At 50.4% G+C, this 21,287-nt stretch overlaps 9 protein-coding genes across 9 annotated transcripts; 4 read left to right on the forward strand and 5 right to left on the reverse strand.

Annotated features, from left to right (window-relative positions):
- Positions 1 to 495: 495 nt before the first annotated feature.
- CI109_102474 (uncharacterized protein) lies at positions 496 to 7,057 on the forward strand (the record flags this gene model as incomplete). Its single annotated transcript, XM_032004372.1, has 17 exons — positions 496 to 1,110; positions 1,602 to 1,758; positions 1,845 to 2,528; positions 2,580 to 2,647; positions 2,700 to 3,011; positions 3,068 to 3,139; positions 3,196 to 4,159; positions 4,216 to 4,319; positions 4,378 to 4,860; positions 4,917 to 5,024; positions 5,080 to 5,220; positions 5,272 to 5,301; positions 5,356 to 5,720; positions 5,772 to 5,993; positions 6,047 to 6,141; positions 6,198 to 6,433; positions 6,494 to 7,057. 17 exons carry the CDS (start codon positions 496 to 498, stop codon positions 7,055 to 7,057), a joined length of 5,220 nt encoding a protein of 1,739 aa, XP_031861237.1.
- Positions 7,058 to 7,421: 364 nt separating this feature from the next.
- Positions 7,422 to 8,420, reverse strand: CI109_102475 (uncharacterized protein; the record flags this gene model as incomplete). Its single annotated transcript, XM_032004371.1, has 4 exons — positions 7,422 to 7,491; positions 7,710 to 7,724; positions 7,831 to 7,914; positions 8,341 to 8,420. 4 exons carry the CDS (start codon positions 8,418 to 8,420, stop codon positions 7,422 to 7,424), a joined length of 249 nt encoding a protein of 82 aa, XP_031861236.1.
- Positions 8,421 to 8,896: 476 nt separating this feature from the next.
- On the reverse strand, positions 8,897 to 11,642 carry CI109_102476 (uncharacterized protein; the record flags this gene model as incomplete). Its single annotated transcript, XM_065967149.1, has 15 exons — positions 8,897 to 9,107; positions 9,176 to 9,588; positions 9,645 to 9,771; positions 9,826 to 10,004; positions 10,060 to 10,201; positions 10,262 to 10,374; positions 10,426 to 10,531; positions 10,596 to 10,666; positions 10,731 to 10,787; positions 10,849 to 10,903; positions 10,970 to 11,071; positions 11,138 to 11,168; positions 11,228 to 11,262; positions 11,340 to 11,372; positions 11,458 to 11,642. 15 exons carry the CDS (start codon positions 11,640 to 11,642, stop codon positions 8,897 to 8,899), a joined length of 1,860 nt encoding a protein of 619 aa, XP_065823221.1.
- A 1,510-nt stretch (positions 11,643 to 13,152) lies between these two features.
- On the forward strand, positions 13,153 to 13,866 carry CI109_102477 (uncharacterized protein; the record flags this gene model as incomplete). The annotated part of the gene is made up of 2 exons (XM_032004369.1): positions 13,153 to 13,483; positions 13,556 to 13,866. The coding sequence occupies 2 exons, from the start codon at positions 13,153 to 13,155 to the stop codon at positions 13,864 to 13,866; spliced, it is 642 nt and encodes a 213-aa protein (XP_031861234.1).
- Positions 13,867 to 14,386: 520 nt separating this feature from the next.
- Positions 14,387 to 15,969, reverse strand: CI109_102478 (uncharacterized protein; the record flags this gene model as incomplete). The annotated part of the gene is made up of 3 exons (XM_032004368.1): positions 14,387 to 14,875; positions 14,933 to 15,873; positions 15,939 to 15,969. The coding sequence occupies 3 exons, from the start codon at positions 15,967 to 15,969 to the stop codon at positions 14,387 to 14,389; spliced, it is 1,461 nt and encodes a 486-aa protein (XP_031861233.1).
- Positions 15,970 to 16,794: 825 nt separating this feature from the next.
- Positions 16,795 to 17,517, forward strand: CI109_102479 (mitochondrial 37S ribosomal protein uS17m; the record flags this gene model as incomplete). The annotated part of the gene is made up of 3 exons (XM_032004367.1): positions 16,795 to 16,872; positions 16,950 to 17,031; positions 17,231 to 17,517. 3 exons carry the CDS (start codon positions 16,795 to 16,797, stop codon positions 17,515 to 17,517), a joined length of 447 nt encoding a protein of 148 aa, XP_031861232.1.
- A 733-nt stretch (positions 17,518 to 18,250) lies between these two features.
- On the forward strand, positions 18,251 to 19,485 carry CI109_102480 (uncharacterized protein; the record flags this gene model as incomplete). Its single annotated transcript, XM_032004366.1, has 4 exons — positions 18,251 to 18,484; positions 18,651 to 19,019; positions 19,091 to 19,210; positions 19,267 to 19,485. The coding sequence occupies 4 exons, from the start codon at positions 18,251 to 18,253 to the stop codon at positions 19,483 to 19,485; spliced, it is 942 nt and encodes a 313-aa protein (XP_031861231.1).
- A 146-nt stretch (positions 19,486 to 19,631) lies between these two features.
- CI109_102481 (uncharacterized protein) lies at positions 19,632 to 19,936 on the reverse strand (the record flags this gene model as incomplete). The annotated part of the gene is made up of 2 exons (XM_032004365.2): positions 19,632 to 19,805; positions 19,865 to 19,936. 2 exons carry the CDS (start codon positions 19,934 to 19,936, stop codon positions 19,632 to 19,634), a joined length of 246 nt encoding a protein of 81 aa, XP_031861230.2.
- A 210-nt stretch (positions 19,937 to 20,146) lies between these two features.
- On the reverse strand, positions 20,147 to 21,113 carry CI109_102482 (uncharacterized protein; the record flags this gene model as incomplete). The annotated part of the gene is made up of 4 exons (XM_032004364.1): positions 20,147 to 20,421; positions 20,504 to 20,636; positions 20,708 to 20,813; positions 20,881 to 21,113. The coding sequence occupies 4 exons, from the start codon at positions 21,111 to 21,113 to the stop codon at positions 20,147 to 20,149; spliced, it is 747 nt and encodes a 248-aa protein (XP_031861229.1).
- Between the last annotated feature and the right edge of the window lie 174 nt (positions 21,114 to 21,287).

Consider the following 21,287-nt stretch of genomic DNA (forward strand, 5'->3'; position numbering starts at 1 on the left):
AAACCAAAACCAGAGATAGTCATAGCCCATCATATAGTAATATCGTGACGATGCTTGTATGAGAACCGGTGGATATGCAATCGCCTTCGATGGCGAGACCACTGCTGGTGAATCGAGGTAAAAAGTGCATAGCGGCGAAGTCCGCCGTTCCCCCTGTTCTGGCCGGGTGAGGGTCCAAGCGGGGCCAGAGCGGGAATCTGTATGAAATCGACGTCATACTACTACTATTACTCCTAAATCGGTTGGATTTGGCATGGCAGGCTCGTATTTCGCTGCATTGAGACTCAGTCGTCGACGTCACTTCTGGCTACTCGTGTCCAATCACAACAATATCGTCAAGGAGTGAAACAAGGTATAAGACTTGCTGTCTATTCACACCTACTTGCATCGATAGCACCTGTGCGCACTTGACGTTGTGATTGCTGCCGAGAAGTCACCAAGCGAGTCAAGCGGCGAAATATTAAACCGATTGGGCCCTGCTTCACCACCACCATCATGTCGACCAATCAACCAGATCCCCAACGACCTCACCAGCCATACTCCTTCTCATCACACTCCGAGAACCAGAACGCCACAACAAGCACACCGGACGTCTCAGCAATGACACCACCTTTCCCACCGGCCGGTACATCACCTGACACTCGATATCCAGAACACCCCCACCCCCATGCTGAAGAGTTCATCAACACAGCTACAAAGCATGTTTTCCCTACCAAGCCTGCACCGTCAGAGGAGGAAGAACGAAAGGGAGATAATAGCAAGTTGGCTTCGCAAGGGAAAGATGGAGGTTTGGTATCTGGAGAGGAGATAGAAGAAAGGGAAGAAGAACCTTTGATGGTTGGTACACCATTGGACGAGATGGGTCCTACACCAGGTCTCGACACTGGAGTTAGGTTCAAGTTGTCCCCCATCCCCTCAGAAGAGAAGGAGAAGGAATTGTTCGGTGATCAATCTTCAGAACGAGAAGATATCGAAGAGGAAGAAGAAGAAAGCGCAGATTCGGTCAATTCTATCCCTTTTCGACGATCACTACAACAGGGTCAACGGGGGAGAACGGGCGCTTCATCCCAAGAGAGACCAGGATTCGGTGCAGGAAAAGATATTGGTTCGGTGAGTTTTGTCTCCAATCCCCCCCTCCCTCCCCTGCACCACCCCATCCCTCACTACGTGTCTTATCTATGCTGTGTTGTGCGACAAACGACACCATGTGCATACAGTGCGTACACTGCATATGTATGTCGTGCTTGGCGGACACGCCGTGTGGCCGGTGCCCGAGGTAGGAGCCCGACGGATCTGTTTCTTCACTCAACCCAAGTGGCGAACGTCTATGTCTGCCTTCCTTTGATGTCATCGCAGGCAAAGATCAATGTGTCTTTAGCCTAGCCATAACTTAAACCCACCCACACCTTCCTTTCATATCATGCACTCAAATACCTCCACGTCTGATGCTGTGCTGACTAAACATTGCCCTCTTTCTCTTCTCCTTTTACCATCTCTCCAACAATCCTCCACCTCAATCTCACCTCGCCACCACCTTACTATGATTCACCATGGCCCGCGTACCCTTCACTCGGTCTGCCACGATACGGTTCCGTCAAAAGATTCGAATGGGAGCTTCGGCACTCATCTCGGCCTTGAACGCGTTGCCGTGGGAAGGAGAAGAAAGTTCAGATGAGGATGACGAGGAAGATACGCCACATACGGCACAGATGGGAGGGGCAGCTTCAACAATGCATGAGAGAAGGGATAGACCCAAGTGTGAGCTACACCATCCTTTGTACTACACCTGGATTCGTGCCAGCTCTTGGCGACACGCAGACAAACAAGCTGACATCCATCGTCAGTCTCACGGTTAGGATCCTCCCTTCACACCATCAGGCCCATGGCCACTCCTACTCTCGACAACGACTCGGAGGCATCGTCCATTCCTCTAACACCCCACGGTATTCACCCTATCCACCCTCTTCAATTCCCCTTCCGACAGAACACTATTGCTCGTCGCGCTCGTCGACCTAGTCAGACCGAGTTGACTTATCAATATGCTCATGGTCATCGGGCTAGCGTTGACTCCAACGCCAGCGAAGGAACAGGGGATTCGGACGGTGATGTCCCTTTCCCCAAAGGCTTCGCCTCTGAAAATGCCATTGGTACGGGATCGTCGTCGTCGCTTAATCTTGAAGCTTTGGCTATGGTAGACAAACAGATAAGTCACGAGGAGGAATTGGGCGAGAAGGAGGAACAACAAGAAATCCTTCGAGCAGCCGATGTCGACCCCTTCACGCAAGGATCAATTGATCTAGCTCCTGTGATCAGCGGACAGAAGGAGCAGGGGGATCTCAACACGGCTGCTGCGCTGAGAGAAGGCGAGAGCGGGGAGGAAGATGTCGAGGAAAGTCTACAACCGAACGAATCGGAAAGGAAGAGAGTGAGGAAAGAGAAGTTGGCGGAGAGATTGATGGAAGTGTTCGGGTTGGAAGAGAGAGAAGAAGTGCTCGAAGAGATGAGATGTTGGTTGTTGCGGAGCGTTAGTGAGTAAACTTAACATATCCTCGAGGGCGTCAGGCTGATAACGTGTCCAGTGCTCAAGGGATACATGTACCTTACAAAGCGACATATCTGCTTCTTCGCCAACATGCCGGACAAAGAGGTTCGTGGTGGACCCACTCTGTCGATCTTGTGTGCTGACCTCGATGTGACAGAACTTGGTTGTGAAGACCGGTCCTCTCAGCAAGAAGGCGTCTCGAACCAAACTCAGCACCAAGTTTTGGGTAGTGCTGAAAAACGATGTTCTCAGTTGGTTTGAGAGCACTTCGGACCCATACTTCCCGAAAGGCAATGTCTCCCTGCAATACTGCTCGAGCTGTGATGCGGTCGATGAAACCAAGTTCAAGTTGAGGACTTCTGAGCGAAACTACACGTTCACGGCGGACACGGAAGCTAGCCGTGATGAGTGGATTAGGGCAATTGAGAAAGTCATGTTCAAGACGCAGCATGAGGGGGAGAGTGTGAAGGTGTGTATACTTATCTTATGCGAGGACAGGATGGTTGCGCTGACCATATGGGTTAGCTCATCATCCCGCTTGAAGCAATCTTGGAGGTCGACAAGAGCCCGACCTTGGAATTCGCCGAGACTATCGAGGTCAGTAGGCCTCGCTGTCATTGACATGAACCCAGACTAATGCGCGATGGTATCAGATCAAATGTGTCGACCATGAAGACCAAATGTCCGTGGACAGCTACTTCTTCGCTTCCTTCCAGGATAATGAGCGAGCCCTCTCGAAAATTCAAGCTCTTCTTGAAGAGCGACCATCTTCCGATCTCCCTCGAGTGTCGTCTCCTGTCACAATACAAACCCCTGGAGAGACTCTTGACACCAGTTACGCAACTATCAGGCGACCTAGGACCGACTCCGAGGGAGCTTCATCCGTACAGAGCCCTTCTAGCACTTCACATCTGCCCTTCAAGAAGATTACTTCCGTTCTGCGTCCCCTTATATCGCGCAGTAGCGATAAGGTGAACGAAGGCGACCCCTCAAGCAGCGAAAGCACCAAGTCGGGATTGTCGATTCCCTTCCTCAATTCGAAGACACACAAAGCTTCACACGACAGTCTGGACACAGTACAAGGGGATTCCGCCATCGATGGTGGATCTGCCATTATAGAGGAAGGGTCCGATGGATATCCGCCCAAACAGTCAGGTCCTCCGCCTGCTTCGATGCTGAATGAAGACCATCAGAATAAATGGGGCCCGTCATGGATTCGCAAACCTGCTTCCAAGTTATTCGGGTCCTCGCCAAGCGGATCATCGCCATATGGCCGAACTCCACCTGAGGGTCACTCATCCGCCGACACCCCGTCTTACGCGGCTTCTCGACATGGGAGAGGAAAGCAGCACTCCGTGACTGAGGTTGTGGAACCTCTTGTGCCTCGCACAGAAGATGAGGACAGTGATGATGAGTTGACTCGACAGCACAGAGAGTCTGGACACCTTGGGAGGGCATCATTCGCTTCTGACGCCTCTAGCGGAAGCCAAATGGGGAAAAGCAAATCGGACTTTTCGATGCTCGAGGCCTCGGATAGTGGACATCGAGAGGATTTGGAGACTGCTCAGAAGTTCAGACAAGTCTTCTCTCTCAGCGAGAAAGAGGAGCTCATCGATCGTGAGTGGGCTGGCGTTGTGTACATATAGTCAACTGACCGTTGCAAACGACATTAGACTTCCCTGGATATCTCTACCGAGTTCTTCCTGTGTCAGGTCGATTCTTTGTGTCCACAAACTACTTCTGTTTCCGATCATCTCAATTGCTGTACAAAACAAAGGTTAGTTGCCGCCGCCTGCCTGACCAATCTGAATAAGTTCGCTAACCCTCTTCCACAGATGATTATACCAATCCGAGATTTGTATGGCCTAAAGGCTCAGAAAGCATTCCGATTCGGTCATTCTGGTCTTATTGTTGTCATCAAGGGTCACGAGGAGATCTTCCTTGAATTCAGCTCTTCCCGAAGACGAAAAGCTTGTATCGCACTTCTCGAAGAACGCATGGAAGATGTTAGACTCAGTAACGAACGGGGCGAACCCGATCAAGCCAAGATCGACGCGCGTATCATGGAGGATTTGGACGAAAGTACCCCCGTCGACACTACCAGGACGAACGTACCGCCCGTCTCGCCGTCTCCGCTATTTGGCTCGACCACGTCGACTTTCCTCGAGTTCAAGCCGGAGCCGATGAGGGTTACCTGCTTGACTATCGGAAGTCGAGGCGATGTTCAGCCATACATCGCACTTTGTAAGGGTCTTCAGGCGGAAGGGCACACTACGAGAATTGCCACTCACGGCGAGTACAAAGACTGGGTAGAAGGGGTGAGCCAAAGTCGTTTTCGACTGTGTAAGGCTCAGATGCTGACAGCTTGTTTCAGCATGGCATCGAGTTTGCTAGTGTGGGAGGAGACCCCGCGGAACTCATGCAAATGTGTGTCGACAATGGAATGTTTACCGTCTCTTTCCTGAAAGAAGGTCTTCAGAAGGTGAGCCACCTCTCTTTGTGTTTTTCGTGCAGCTAGTAGCTGAATGTCTGTTCAGTTCCGTGGATGGCTCGACGATCTGCTAAACTCATCATGGGAGGCGTGCCAAGGCTCAGATCTGCTCATTGAGTCGCCTAGTGCAATGGGAGGTGTGCACATTGCCGAAGCCCTCAGGATCCCATACTTCAGAGCTTTCACTGTAAGTGTTTAGAAGGCGTGATGAAAGGTTATAGTGCTGACAGCCACATAGATGCCTTGGACTCGAACCAGAGCGTATCCAGTGAGTTAACATAATGTTCAAAGAGCAAGGGGAACAGGCTGACTTGTACCACAGCACGCATTTGCGGTGCCGGAACACAAACGAGGTGGAAGCTACAATTACATGACATACACCATGTTCGACCAAGTCTTCTGGCGAGCTATTTCAGGTCAAATCAATCGCTGGCGTCGACACGCCTTGCACATCGATGCGACCAACTTTGATAAACTTGAACAGCACAAGATCCCATTCTTGTACAACTTCTCGCCGAGTGTTGTACCTCCTCCCTTGGACTGGACTGAATGGATTCACGTGACTGGGTACTGGTTCTTAGAGAATGCGGACGAGAGTCAGGCTGCGGAAAAGAAATGGACGCCGCCAGAGGGGCTGGAGCACTTCATCGACAACGCTCATGCCAACGGCAAGAAGGTCGTCTACATGTAAGTGGAGGTACAAATTAGGTAGAATAGCAGAACTGACTCCAAATGTAGCGGCTTTGGGTCGATCGTCGTTTCTGATCCCGAAGAGATGACACGCTGTGTCGTCGAAGCTGTCGTGGAGAGTGGAGTGTGTGCTATCTTATCCAAGGGATGGTCTGACAGAGGAAGCAAAGGGAAAAGCGAGAAGGCGGAGGAAACGACGGATGAAAAGACGGACGAGAAAGAGGACGAATCCAAGGGAGCAGATGGGGTGGAATACCCTCCCGAGATCTTGTGAGTCATATCTTATAAGATAGGAGAAGGGACACGCTAACATTATGTTTCAGTGCCATCGACTCTATTGATCACTCTTGGTTATTCCCGAGAATCGATGCTGCTTGTCATCATGGTGGCGCAGGTACTAGTGGTGCCAGTTTCCGAGGTGAGCAGGAGACCGTTGGCGTCTTATGTATACCCACTAACCCACACACCTTGTAGCCGGTATCCCAACTATTATCAAGCCCTTCTTCGGAGATCAAGCATTCTGGTCGGAACGAGTCGAGTCGCTCAATGTTGGTTCTGCGGTACGCAAACTTACTTCGGAGAGCTTGGCTGCGGCTTTGATCAAGGCGACTACGGACGAAAAACAAATTGCGAAAGCCAGGATTGTCGGCGAGATGATTAGAAAAGAGAACGGTGTTGCAAAAGCGATCGAGGCGATCTACAGGGATCTTGTGGGTGTCTTCATTCCGAGTCGACGGGGAGAAATTACGTGCTGACTAAGTGTATCGCAGGAATACGCCAAATCGTTGATCAAACCTCCCCCCTCAACGGAGGATACCGTCCTCGACAAAGTCACATCAACTCTCCTCCATCCGATCTCATCCAACGACTTTGCTCCTTTTGGTCGAGCTCGATCACGATCCAAGACGTCCTCTTCAGACAGACCTGATATGCACCAGCACAACGCTGGAGCGAGTATGTCGGAGAGTGAGCGAGAGCGATATACGAGCGATGATGGGTGGTCTGTTGTGTCAGGTGGTGAGGGGGGAGGGAACGGTCAACGAACGCGAAGTCGGAGTAGAGGAGCGAGTGGAAGTGGGAGTGGGATCTCTAGTCCTGAGCAAAGATCGTCAGGGCTGAATAGCGGTAGTAATAATGGTGGAACGAGTCGAGCGGAAATCTTAAAGGGGGCTTTACCAATTCCTCTTCCGTTGACCAACCCGTTTGGTAAATGGTTAGGCAAACACGATAAGAAAGGTGCGAACGGTGAGGATGAAGGAGAAGAGGAAGAGGGAGCGCAAGGTGTCGCAAGTGATGCTGTGCCCTCCATTGGAACGGCTAGAGCGGAGGGTTAGACTTCTTCGAGATCAGTATGTCTTACAGGGCCCGCAGACTGAACTGTATATATCTTATCTATCTACTTTTATATTCGCTGTAGCGCGTACTTACACATCCCTTCTCTTTTCGTTTCCAACCAATCAAGGTTGTTGTATCTATACCAGTTAGGGTTTTCGTAAGTATATGGGTTCAAGGAAGAAGAGCGGTAGAAATGTAAATATATCTCAACAATGCATGATCTTCAATTCCTATGCTAGACTGATCCCTAGAATTAGGACTAGCAATCCAACGAACCAAGGGAGGGGATGTGGTACGGAAACCAATATGACGAAAGAAGGGGGAGGAGAGTATGTCGGATGTCGGTTGGAATGGATAGTCTGTCTATTCCTCGTCGAGAGATTCGGCGGCAGCTTTCTTTTGTCGAGTGAGCTGCTTCATTCGTCGCATGTAGCTGTGGGAAGATGGAAGGATGAATATCAGCTACATTCCGGCACGCTCCGGCCAGAGCAAGGTGGAGAGATTGAGGATAGTGCGGATGGAGTATACAGAGTGGGGTGATGGGGATCAAAGGTGAAGAGTGGCAGTGTAAATCTGGCAAGACGAAATGTGTTCGGGGGTGAAGTAACTTGACGTCGAAAAAGAACTTGAGAGTAAGATGGTACAACTCACTCGTCGTATTGACACCTGTAAAATGAATGTGGAAGATCAGTACCAATGCAAATCGCAAGAAGGTTAAAGAAGCAGGTCGAGTTAGAACGAAAGGGGAAGGTCAAAGGACATGACCACTCACTTCTCATAACCGTGTCTCTCATCTTCACATTTCCAAGGCATGTAGAGGGTCTTGTGTCTGCACACGTTGAGAGGGATGAGCAAGCTGTAGGGGATGAAGAGATTGTCAGCTTGAGTCTAGGTCGAGTTACACGTCGGTGGTTCGGAATAGAGAAGGGGATAAGGAGTAAGGATTTCGGAAGGGCGAGAGTGAAGTCCAAGTAAGAAAGGTTTAGAGTGGGTTGGCTGATGAGGGGAGAGAGACATGCCAAAGAACAGTCGTGAGGGAGTGGAACGAGTTTTTGACAAATGCGTTGTCCATCCAGCATCCAGCGAGCGAAACGGGCGTTGGGCAAAGTAGCACAACGCCGAGCGTCACCCGTTTCAACGGACATACATCCCACAGCACAACGAGCGGTCCTTCGTCCCCGCCGACTTTCATTTCCGCTGTCACTCCAATTCCTCTTCCATGCGATGTTCGTCTCCCTCTCGCTCGCAACAACATGCAAAAACGATGCAGATCAATACCCACGCAGAACATTGATCTCTCCATCCAAGAGGAAGTCGAGCTGCCTCCATCTCCGCTTGCGATGCCGTCGTTGCTGAAGTCATTGTGGTAGTGTATATCTCAGGACTTGTTGTAAATTCCGCTTCTTCACGGTATGATGGATGTCGTCGATGAGTGATAAAGTAGAAGTGATGGGTTGTGGTCGCTTATAGTATCATATGCAGTAACGATTCCAATGTTGTCGAATGCTGAATTGGTTGAATTCAGTCTTTGACGATAGGCTACAACGAGTGAACGGGCTACGGTGAGAGCAGCACGAGAATCGGAAATACCACGTGGACTCGACCCACCACTGGAAGACGGAATTATCATTCGTGGCACCTTTGGATCACGGAGCGATACTCATTTGCAAGAAACCATACATGCGCGAATGAGATGTATGACATGACACTCTAAATATGCATGTATAAATGAACAGTCAAAATAGCAAGAGATGAAACGATGGTCTAAGATTCACTCTGCAGGATTATAAGATTAATGAGAAGATTCAAGATCTATTGTCGCTCTCTTGAAAAGCAAGTTACAGCCTGACACCACCGGAAGGTCCCTCTTCCCTGTCATACTGTGCTCCCTCCTCGGCGTGCTCGCGTGGCTCGCCAGTAGGTCGACCAGCAAGATCCTTGGCGTCCACGGCGTTTTGAGCTCGGGTGAGCCTGATGTCTTTAGTGAACAGGAGGCAGAAGATGGGAGGGAGGATGGCGACAATGACGGCACCGAGAACGAGTCGGAACCTAAGGGACAAGGAGCAGGCGAGTCAGCGAAGGGATTCCAATCCAGACGCATTGCAAGCAAAACTCACATGACGTTCTGGTACGCGACAATGGCACCAAGTCTAATGGGGTCATCCACGGGCAAAGCAGCAATGTCGGTAATGGAACCGAACAACTCAGCGAGGAGAGTGGCGTTGTTGGTAGGGACGTGCTTGGCAAGCTCCTTGGGCATGTAGGTGGCCCAGATACCGGTAGCGGCGGCTGAACCGACAGAGTTTCCAACCTCGGTGATAAGAAGGACCATAGCAGTGACAGTGGCGACGTCGACGTGGGCAACGGCAGCTTGAGCGGAGACCTGGATAGCGATCGCGGCGAAACCACCTCCGAGACCCTGGAGGATCTGGCAGAGGACGAGCTCGGCAGTGTTACCAGAGGCAGATCGAGCCTTGAGCATGAGACCGCAACCGATGAGTCGGATACAAAGTCCACAGAACAGCATCCACTGTGGAGAAAGGGTCAGGACAATTCCACTAAACAACACATATACCGTTGACCTGCCTTGAATCGTCTGGTCGCGAACATGATAGCACCTCCAATGATACCGAAGATAGTGAGGGCCAAAGACTGGGTAGCGCTGAAGTAAGTCAAGTCTCGGTAGCTCCAAGTCTCGGTGACAACGACGTAACTGTGGTATGTGCCGTCAGTGCAATGTCCTTACTGGCGTATAGCAGATACTCACGAGTAGAGGAAAGTGTATTGGAGGTAGAAGGAGACAAAGTCGAAGAAACCAATCAAACAAGCTCCGAGGATGGGACCACGTTTGAGCCATCTCATGGGCACGACGGGCTTTCTAGGGAATTTCCATTCAAAGATAAGGAAGAGAGGGAAAAGGATACCGCCAACAACGATCATGCCGATCTGCAAATGCGGCGTCAGTACAAGGCTGGCGACGCCGCGTACGCCCATCACTTACCATGCTGGGAGTCTTCCAGCCCCTAACAGCCTTGGGAGCAAGACCGAGAGGGAGGAGGATGAGGGCAAGAGAAGCAGCAACGAGTACGAGACCCATCAAGTCCATCTCCAGAGCGGCCTCCTTGATAGTGAACAACCAACCCCTGATTGCAGAACGCTGTCAGCTTGATGTACTTGGCATGGAACCCAAATCTGAGACATACTGCTTGAGAGGGGGACGAGAGTACTTGATCTTCTGGAGCTTGGCGGCCTTGGTCTGCGCCCAGATAAGACTGACGATGATGGGTGCCAGGGCGACGGGGACAAGGATGGCGAACTGGGACTGACGTCAGCTGAAGGGCAACTGATTGTAAATGATTCTACTCACCATGGCATAACCCCATCTCCAATTGGGAAGGACGCCTTGGGCGATCTCGGCAGCAACAAAGTTGTTGATGATGAATGGGGCAGAAACAAGACCAGTAACGAGACCTCTACAAGTACAGGAATGTGGTTTGTCAGTTCTGTAGACTGCCGGCCTGCGCTGCTTGTACTCACCTCCATCGGAGGGTGGTCATGTCGGCGATGACAATCTGCTGAAGCATTTGCAGACCGGTGTAACCGAAGGACTGCGTAGTATTTGGCATAATCAGTCACGGTTCCGCACTACCGATCATACTAGACTTCACTCACGTAGATGACTTGACCACCAGCGATCTGCCCAACATCGTTGGCAGTAGCGATAACGATCTGGATCACTGATATCAGCACACAGTGAAGTAGGTAAACTCAGCTCAGGCAAGACACTCACGTAACCGACGACGTAAAGAACGGTGACAATGATGAAAGTCTCTCCTCGTCCAACGCTGAGAGGCAGTACAAGCGATTCGTCAGATGTCGAATCTAACACATAGGGATATCGCGCGACTCACACATCAGCGAGCTTGGCCATCAAGGGCTTGCCCACGGCAATGATGATGGCGTTGGCAGTGGAGATGGTACCGGCAACGGAGTGTTGGAGGACAGACGAGGTACTGCGCTATGTCAGCGAGGATTCAAGGCACGTCCGATAAAGACATGTGATCGTGATCGCAACTCACGCATAAGAGAGGTAGAGATAGGTTGTGGTACCTGTTCAGCGAGTTAGCCATTTGCAATCGGCATGACATTCGAATAAGGCTGCGACTTACCATCAAGAGAGTAGATGTATGACGAAAGGGCAATTCTACGTAGATAAAGAGGATGTAAGTTTAATTCAGGAGTCAGATCGCTCTATGCGATCGCGCGTGTGATGCTACCCACCCAATGAACAAGAACCACTGCGACTTGGGACCCCTACGATCAGATTTGAAAGTCAGCTGCATGTCGATCGACGACTCTACCCGATCTCGCGCCGACGCCGACGCGGTCCTCAACTCACCAGACAGCTTGAACAGCCTCAACCTTGCTGACACCGGTGAGAACCTCTACAGAGGAAGTGTCGCTGTCATCGTAGTAGAGATCGTTTGTGCCGCCCGCCGCGTTGATTTCTCGTGTCTTCTTGTCGATGGGTTCGGCGGAATCGGGAGTAGCGTAGGCATCGTTACTTGAAACGGATGCAGACATTTTGGCGAGGTGTTGTTGTGTGAGATAGAAGAAGAAGAAGAAGAAAGAGGAGGAGACGGATCAATGAGAGAGGGAAAAGGAGGACTGTTTATGAGGAACAAGATTGATGATGGTCTCGATTTTATGAACTTGGTTGATCAAGTCTGAGTACGACTACGACTACCGTGTTTTAAAGTTTTTCTGTTATTTTTTTTCGGATTCGGATTGAGATTGCTCCCATTTTCACTCAATCAGTTATCAGATACTGGCTTCTCTTTCCCCCTCTTTCCCCCCCATTTCCCTTTGCGTTCCTCTCGCAGCCGGTCACCCTTATCACCACTTGTTCCGTTCAACGCGGAGCCTTGTGTTGTGGTTTTCAGCGCAGTTAGACCGGCGAAATGCCTGTCTGTGTGTTGCTTACTCACACTATGACTATGCATCGGATCTCATCCACCAAGCGTGAGCATCCAACGGGGTGGGTGTGATGGCTTCTCTCTCTCTCTCGATCGGTAAAAAATACCCTGAATAAACAAAAACCCTATTTTCACCCAGATTTTATGGAGCACTTGACTTATCTGATACGGTAATTTTCACTCTTTTTTTTTTTGGCTTCTTCCACCGGGTTTGACCAAGTCGTTTGGAAAAATCTTTTTTGCCAAGTGACTGATCGACCATGTGCAACTAACTGACCCTAGCTGTACCGAAAGGAAGCTATGACTTTAGTGGTGGCTTCCTTCTTCAGCGGCTCTTCGGTATTCGCTTAGACTAGACGTGCAACTCCGAACTCGGATCGGATCGACGATCAGTTCCGAACTCTGTCTCTGAAAACCTGAAAAGTTGGTATGAAGTGAGTGACCATCCCACGAGAAGTATTAGCTGCAAGCAAGCAAGCAAGCAACATCGCTACTGTAGTGAAGGTGGTCACGAAGTCGCTTGACGCGATATAGCCCGACCTCGCAGTAGTGCTAAATGCCAAGGCTTTGCTCGGTTGGACCTACGGTATTTCTTGCTCGGACGTATTTCCGTTCACATGTCGTTCCATACCCGACCCACGTTTTGGTCGTCGGTGGTCAAACCCCGTTATTAATTCTGGACCCGACCAGGACCAGCAGAAAGACATGCCCGCAGTCCAATGCAATATATGCATGATCTGCCCTGTTCAGATCTCTTTATGGAACAAGATACAATCGTTCGGCCGACGTCTAAACTTTTTGGGAGCATCATCGTTGTCAAAGCATCACCAAGGGGTTGGGTGAAGATTGTAATCTGAAAGACAGGACAAACAAACAGACAGTTTATGTTACGTAATCGGGTAGGTTCTCGAACAAATGTCACGTGACACTTGTTTTCGCTGTTCGGTCCAACTTTCTCTCTTGCTGGCTGAGCTAGGTGAACGAAATCATTCCAAGCGTCAGAATCTGACCGCTCAAGGAGTCATTAGAAGCGCACTCAAGCCGATCACCTCCAGAACTCGCTCAAGTCGATCACTTCCATTACTCGCTCTCAGAAACAACTGCAGGGCTTCGCTACGATGGTCCGATTCAAGAACCGATACCTCCTGGTCGAGTTCCTCCTCCCCTCGAGTCTCGAGCCGACCCTCTCATCGTCATCCAGCTCGACAACTCCATCTTTGTCATCTCGACCCAACGCAATCAACGACGATGATGGCGAAAGCGACGACGACGATGACGATGAAGAAGAATTCACACCATTCCCGAAATTACCATTCATGTTACCTTCCACGACGCCCGATTTGAAATTGGGCGACGAAGGTGGTTCTGCGATCTACAAAGCGGTGAGGAACGTAGTTCAGGACGTATTTGGAGATGAAGGATGGGGTAGGATCGCAAGTAGTTTTAGAGGTGAGCACAACTGACTTTTTGATGAGCGTAATGTTGTGATCTGTTATTGATCTTCTTCCTCGTTGTATATAGTATTGTACCATTCTCCCTTGACAACACTCACTTTCTTCCGTATTGCAAGACCTCATTATCGTCTCCTATGGTCAGCACTCACCTTCATCACAACGCTCAATCAAAGGCCGATCATACCCCGCGTCGTCGGTGTTTCAGGCACTATACGCAAGATGCAGAATAGGGGTATAGCGTATCACAGAGAAGTGGTAGCGAGGTTGGTCGCGGCGTCCGTGGAAGCTGGTGGGATTAGCAGTGTTGGTGGTGGTCTGGGCGGGGTGGAGAAGACAGGAGATAGGGAGAGAGAGGAGATGGGGAGGTTGACAGAGTGATCTCGATGTGGAAGAGAAGGACACTGCACGACTACACGGATATGTTACGACACGACACGACAAAACGACGTATGCCTGACAAGCGTTGACGACCAGAAGCCGAGACCTTCCACTTGCTTGTATGGCCTGATCACGCGAGGCTTTGCCGCGAGGCTTTGCCGCGAGGCTTTGCTCTTTTCGACAACACATACGATCCGTGAATTTATCACGACATCAGGTTTCCGAAATCGGCTCGGAATGGCAAGCGATGAAGGGTACCAGATACGTTACAGTTAGATTATATTGTCTGGGTTAGCCCAGTCACGTACAGCGCAGTATACATGTATACATGATGACATGAACATAGTATTTACTTTGACAGCCTAGCCTATTGTGTCCAGACCATATCTCTGCATACCTAAAAACTGATTACTTCCTCACAAATACCCAATAGCAATGTTCATAAACAATAACAAGGGGTATCTCTTCTTCCTTCTTTGCGTGATTTACTTTATCACCTTTCCCTTGCGGTCCAGTCTGCCTATTGCTGCGTCTGCGCAACTTCCTCCAATCTCTGTTCCAAACCCTTACCCAGACCTTCTCTTCCCCATTCACCATCGCCCAATCCCAAACCTCCGACTCGTCCTCCACTCCCAGACTCCCAACTCTGCTTTGCCTCCAAAGGAGGACCCACAGGGCTTCCTGCAGAACCACCCGAGCCTAAAACAGGGGGAGGCAGGCTGTTCATGAAACCCGGTTGAGAGATGACGGGCGACCTGGTGTTCATGCTTGGGGAGACAGTACCGGGCAAATGATCAGGTGACAAGTTACCGGAAGTGATTTCGCCAAGGTTGGTGACTTGCGTGGGGACGGAAAGGAGGAGATCGTTGTATGAGATGAAAGAGAGTCGGTGGGCCTTGCTCTTGGTTGGTGTGAGATGGGAGGGGACCGCATTGGGAGGTGTGGGAGATGTCGCTGGGCTTGCGGTGGCAGCTGCCACAGCAGCAGGCGTGGGGGCTGCAGAAGGCGACTACGATTGAACCAGGGTCAGTGAACAAACATCTCATGCTTGAGCACGGTTACTCACCTCCTCGATTGGTGACGGAGCCTTCTCCGCCGCAGGAGCAGATGCACCACCGCCAAACGCCCATCCGCCAGGCAATTGAGGGCCAGTGCTGGTCCTCTGAGGCATCGCCGGCCTCGGCACGCTTGTGGTGGGAGACAACTTTGACGAGTCTGCTCCGCCGGACAGTGGGCCGCTTCTGCTCGCCGTGTTGGTATCGATGCTGTGCAAGCTCTGTTGGGCGGAAAGCTGACTAAGAATTGGTGGAGATTGAGCTGGAGAAGTGGCAGAAGAACCTCGCGAGGTGACACTGATCGGACTGGGACTGCGAGAAGTCGAAAGAGCCCCAGGACCCGTACTGACTTTACGAGCTCCTGTCATGCTCGGAAGACTCGAACTACTCTGTCTGGCCATACCAACGGCACCTTGAGCAGGAGCTTCGATTTCCAACCCTTCAAATCCTCTGCTCAAACCATCACCGGCCGTCAACGCTTCGACCGCATCGTCCAAGACAGCAGGGACGGTGTGGTCTAACGCCGAACCATGGGATAGATGCGATAATCGACTCGCTTTGTGGTTCAAGCTGTGAGAAGGAGTCGTGTTAGGGTTGAGCGAAAGGGATGCGACTGGAAGCAGTTCGATATCCCGCTCGAAAATTGCAGATCCGGACGAATGAATAGACGAAGGGGAAGATGGTCGTGAGAGATGATGGTGGATTGGGACGGAGGAAGCGGGTGACGCAGCCGGTCTTGGCGAGGGGTGGAAGAGCGGCGGGGACAGGGCGTCAGACGAGGATGATCGATGGAGTGTGCTTGTCGCGCGCACAGGCGATGTGTCACGGGAGGGGATATGGGCAGGCGAACGAGGGCGTTGAGGTGTGAGTGTTCCACCACTTCGACGAGTAATGTTAGGTGGTGGTTCTCGAGGATCAGCAGCAGGTGGAGGTGGAGGAAGGTCAACTGGAGCTATGCAGGCGTGGTGTTAGCATGCGACCGGAGCGCGATGATCGGAGTAGTGTGGACCAACCTACCAAGTTGGGCACCCGCGGGAACGACAGTCATGTTGATGGAAAGGTGTTATTATCGGATATCAAGTGATGTGTACGAGGTGATCTTGCCGCCGGCTGTGGGTTGAAGCAGAAAAGTTGTCCGAGTGGAGATAACACCTAAGCAGAGTATAAGGATCGAGAACAATCCTGACTAGAGCAGTAGGTGACAAGGATGCGAAGTGGAGGAATTTGGTTGAATTAATTCACAACCACGAGGCAGGTGTGGGATTGATGGACAGACGCGCCAGACTCTATATCTTCCACACTATGTGATTCCCTTGGCACAGCCTCTGATCGCGCAGTGAGCTGCTCGCGTGTATGGACTTGATCAATGGTCCAAATACGGCTCGTCGATGGGTGGTGTTCGCAAAGCGTTCTCTGAGTCCTGCGTGAGTGTGTGATGCGTTGATATGTGATGTCAAAGGAGAAGACGTTGATGTGAATGTGATTGATGGGGTGGTGATTGATGGCTGTTGCAGTGTTGCTGCAGTCACTTGTTGCTGAATTCAAGGTTTGGCCGGAACCGGTGTAGTGCGTGGCACAACAACCGGATAAAATGGGGGGAATCATTTGATAACTTAAAGAGAGGGATGAAACAAGTATTCGCTGCATTCGACCAAAAGTTGGGATGTGGATGCACTCTCCGCTTTCTTTCGATGCTTATGTTGTGTGCTCACTCGTATCGTTCTCAGACTAAAGTAGACTGCACTGCACAATATCAATACCCGGCTCTGAAAGACAACTGTCGAAAGCGCATACAATCGTCCACCGTTCTGAATATAGCCCATACTACGCCAACCTTCGTATACCTCTCAGCTTCCACCAAATCCTCCTCACCATGCCATACCAGCCCAATCACATCTTTAAGGGTGTCGTCACCAAGGTCGGAGTGATGCGGAAGACTGCGACAGTCACCGTGAGTCTGACGAAACCTCCTGATCTGGTCAATAGGCTGTCATCTTGCAAATGCTGATTGTCATGCGCATTTATCAGGTCGAGCGAATATTCGAACATCCGAAGATCTTGAAGGAGATTAAGAGACATAAGAAGTATCTTGTTCACGACGAGAATGAAGGTGAGTGGAGGATTTGGATAACACAGCCAGATATATTCCATCACGCCCCTTGCATTGATGAACCCTTCGCCATAATACCCTTCGCTCTCGTACTTTCGTATCCATTCCTTCACTATCGCTGCCAATTCGTCCAACATCGTTAAGATGTCTTCTGCCCTTGAGCTTTTACTGACGACGTTATGCCTCCTCGCCCTCCCAGTCGCCAGACTAGAAGACAAAGTCACAATCATCCACGGCGCCCGAACATCACGTCGAAAAGCTTTCAGACTACATTCCATCGTATCTCGCGATACACGAAAATATCCCGACGAACCTATTCCTTCCACGATCGCTGAACCGAGTTTGAAGCCTAGAAAGGAGAGGAGGAGACTGGATAGTGTGCCAGCTGCGAAGGAGGAGAGTACACAAGGACAGGGACAGGGACAAGGAGGCGTGTTGGAAGCGTTGAAGGATCTGAAAGATAGTGTGGTGGGATTGACGAGATGATCTAGTCGAGATGTATAGATGTCTTGCAGCGCACGGGTCCGTGGTGGTCATCTCGTAATATTGCGCCGATGAAGCTGAAACAGGTTGGGATGCCGCTCGACTTCCTGGACCGACCACTAATGTGTGACTGAGCGAGTGAGGTCGACACAGGTCAACTTCCTGAATCACGATCGGAGCTGGACCACAAGACGAAGAACGACGAGAGAGGCTAGTACAAGATGTCGACAAGAGTATCGTGAACGTCACCTTCCGACTCTTCCCTCCCTAGAGAAGTGGAGACAGTCCTATATTGGTTAATGATTTGTTCATCAGCTTCTGGTGTTGCTATTTACACTCGGTTTACCACCTAATTCACCCAAGACTAAGCGCATACCTAACGAGCAAACCAGTCACGATTGGTGGACCGTATCATGTACTTTCAAATGTCATGACGATTATTGCATTCTTCGTATCTGTCTCTATCTGTCCACCATAGCATCCAGCAGCACCAACTTTGTAATCTCGCACACCAGGCGAGTGGCACGTGGGAAGTCTCGCGAAGATTCTCAGGCACGGCTTGATTTCGTGGTTGATGATGATGATGATGACTACCTCTGGACGAGTCGAAATATACTCACTCCACGCTCATCTCTATCCTTTTCGACTCGGCAGAACTTGACCCAAACAAGGTATACTGTACATGACGCTGAACTCTTGACTGTGTGTTTCCTTTGATGCCAAAGATCTCGCCGCAATGACAGCCCCTCAACCCGTTTTCCACCTTCTCAACGCCTTCGCACCCCACCCTCACGCAGGAAACCAAGCTGCCGTCGTCGTCTTCCCCTCGACAGCTGCAGATGATCCGAGGACGAACGATGAGGAATATATGAAATACCTAGCGAGGGATTTTGGGTTCTCGGAGACTGCGTATGTTGTGCCGACGGAGGAAGAAGGGAGATTTGGACTGAGGTGGTGGACTCCAGAGGTGGTGAGTGGCATGTCCCTCTACAGTCGTGTCATTGCGGATTACTGCTCGCATGCGTGTACTACTACTACTATTCGAGCTGTACCTCTCCTATCCTGTTCCATCTCTATAAACCTGCTCAATTGCATGACCACTTGTCCGTTCGCTCGCTCACTACCCAACCCCACAGGAGATCAACCTATGCGGACACGCTACCCTAGCAACCGCTTTCGTTCTCTTCAGCCACAATCCCAAACTGGATCACCTCAACCTCGACACCCGGTGGTCCGGTACACTCACCGCCAAACGTATCTCACACCAGGAAGTTGAGATCGTCCTCCCCTCGCTTGCTCCCAGCGTACTCGCCACGTTCGGACACGGATCGTTGGATGGGGAAGATAAGAGAAGAGTCGCGGAGGTGGCAGAGGCTTTGGGTGTATCGAGTGATGAAATCTTGGCTGTAGAGGAGTATGGCGAAGATAATAATCAAAGTCTGATAGTTGAATTGAAGGGGGAAGTTGATCTGAAAAATCTACAACATATCGATCACAAAGCTTTGGTGAGTTGGACATGGACAAGAACATAACCGTGGTATCAGCCCCACAAAGCTGAATGAAACCTCCTATTCAGCTCGGACTTTCAAAGGGTCTTACAATCGTCACTCAGATTAACCCAGAATCGAAAGACAAAACATTGTATCTCAACTCAAGAGTCTTTGCATCAGGCCTCGGTATCGATGAAGATCCAGTGGTGAGTGCGGCCTGTGCACCGCTAAATATATGGCCCATCGCTAACCCATCGTTCAGACTGGATCTGCACACGCTTATTTGACAGGATACTATCTCGCTTCGCCCCGATCGAAATCCCTCTCAGAACCATTCCGACAAAATCCCGCTGATGTGGTTATCGAGGCGAAACAGTTGAGTCACAGAGGTGGAGAGTTGAGATGTACTTGGGATAATGGGAATGTCAAACTTGTTGGCAAGGCCTTTGAATGGGCAAGGGGCATGTTGAGTGTTGAGTGATTATAGAGAATCAAATAGTTATTACATGGGAAACATAAATGGATGTCATTATGGTCGGATATCGCGTTACTCCAATGGTTGATGGTTGTCCAGTACGCTCGCTCATATTGTTACCCGAGGCTACAGATGGATGGCTAGGTGGCAAATCAGTCCTCCGCCGCCCTGTGTGAATCATGACCGATCCACTTACCACTCTCGTGCCACCCGCCCATCGCAGAGATGATAGTCCTCGCTTCGGCTACAGAATCACGTTGAGCCATAGGCTGTCGGATTGAAGGTTGACCCCTCTTCGCACCAAGAAAGCGTCGTCCTTGCTGCTCCTACAACCAAGTCTGACGGTGTCAGAGACTAGGCAAGGTCACTGAGAAGAGGTACTCACTGTATCGATCTCGTGGAATGGCAGGTCGGCAAATTCGGGATGTTTGTGATATCGTGATGTCAAACAGCCCATTATTGGTGATTGAAGAACAAGGTCGATACGATGTTGATTTGAGTGATTTCGTAATGACCACAGTGGACAACCAGCAAAGGATTATATACCTTACTTGGTGGTTGAATGTGTATGACTGTGTGTGTTTGTGTGTATGTTCCCTGCTTGGCGCAACGCAAGTCCCACTCTCCATCCCTGCTACACGCACACCGCAAATCATTCCTCACAATACTACCGCTTTCCCTTCCTCCTGGCCTTCCTCATCTCAATCTCGTCCTCATCTTCATCTTCATCTTCTCTCCCTGCTCCCACTTCGATTTCTACCAATTCTTCCCACTCGCGAGTGTACTGATATCGTTCGCCGCCCATAGCGATATCGCGATATGCCTCGAGGTTGAATTTGGCATCGTCAAATGAGGTGGAAGGGGAGAGGATGGTAGTTGAAAGAGAAGCGATAGTGGCAAGGTGGGAAGTGTGTTGTGAGATCAGCGGCGAGAGCGAGTTGACTATAAAGTATCGTGCAAGAGCGTAAGTCAATCTTCAGTCTTCAGACATGCGCGTAGGAGACGGGGTTGCGCATGGACTAACCGAATTGTTCCAATGTCCATGTAAGCCATAATGGTTCGACAAAGACAAACTCCATACTCTCTCTTTGACAAGCGGCGAAGAGGATCTTCTCAGCTTGATCAGCTAGCGTATTCAGTTTACCAAGGTTGTTGTCCTACACACCATACGCATTAGAGCCATGAGCGAGCTGCAATTTCTAGGTGTTCTGAGACGAAGAGCACCTACCAGCTTTGTGAGAACCATTTTGAGAGCTATTCGATGTGCGTATAGTGCTGCTAGATGCGGTCCGATCTCTGGTCTCTCAGGACGTTCATCTACTCCAATCAAATTGCTACGTCCCATCGCTCATAATCAGCATAAACGTAAACCGGAATATCAGTTGATCGACTTGTACCCACTCCATCTCTGTAGCTTCGTCCACACAACCTTTGGCAGCTTTGAATCCGTCGATCATGACAAGCTCGTCCCATGTTTTGAGGACATTCTTGATCTCCGCAAGTACGAGCTTGAGCATACGATGGTGAGTCGTTTCGGTCTGAAGGGAGGAGAGGGAAGGAGCTGGTGAGGGTGAAGGAGAGAGAGAGTTCCGAGCTCGAGACCGCGAGGGAGTAAGGGATGCGAGTCGTGACATCGTAGAATACAATTGAGGTTAAGTCTGTCAAACTGGTATTCCACGTAGAACGCTCAAGACACATGTAGAGTGGATACCAGTTAGTCGTACAGAGAGGATGAACCCTCACCCAAAATGTTGATCGTCAACATTATCGGAAATTTTGATTCCGTCCGTTGTCGGATTGTGATGCGC

The sequence above is a fragment of the Kwoniella shandongensis genome, chromosome 4 (genome assembly GCF_008629635.2).
Source record: "Kwoniella shandongensis chromosome 4, complete sequence".
NCBI classification, from domain to species: Eukaryota; Fungi; Basidiomycota; class Tremellomycetes; order Tremellales; family Cryptococcaceae; genus Kwoniella; species Kwoniella shandongensis.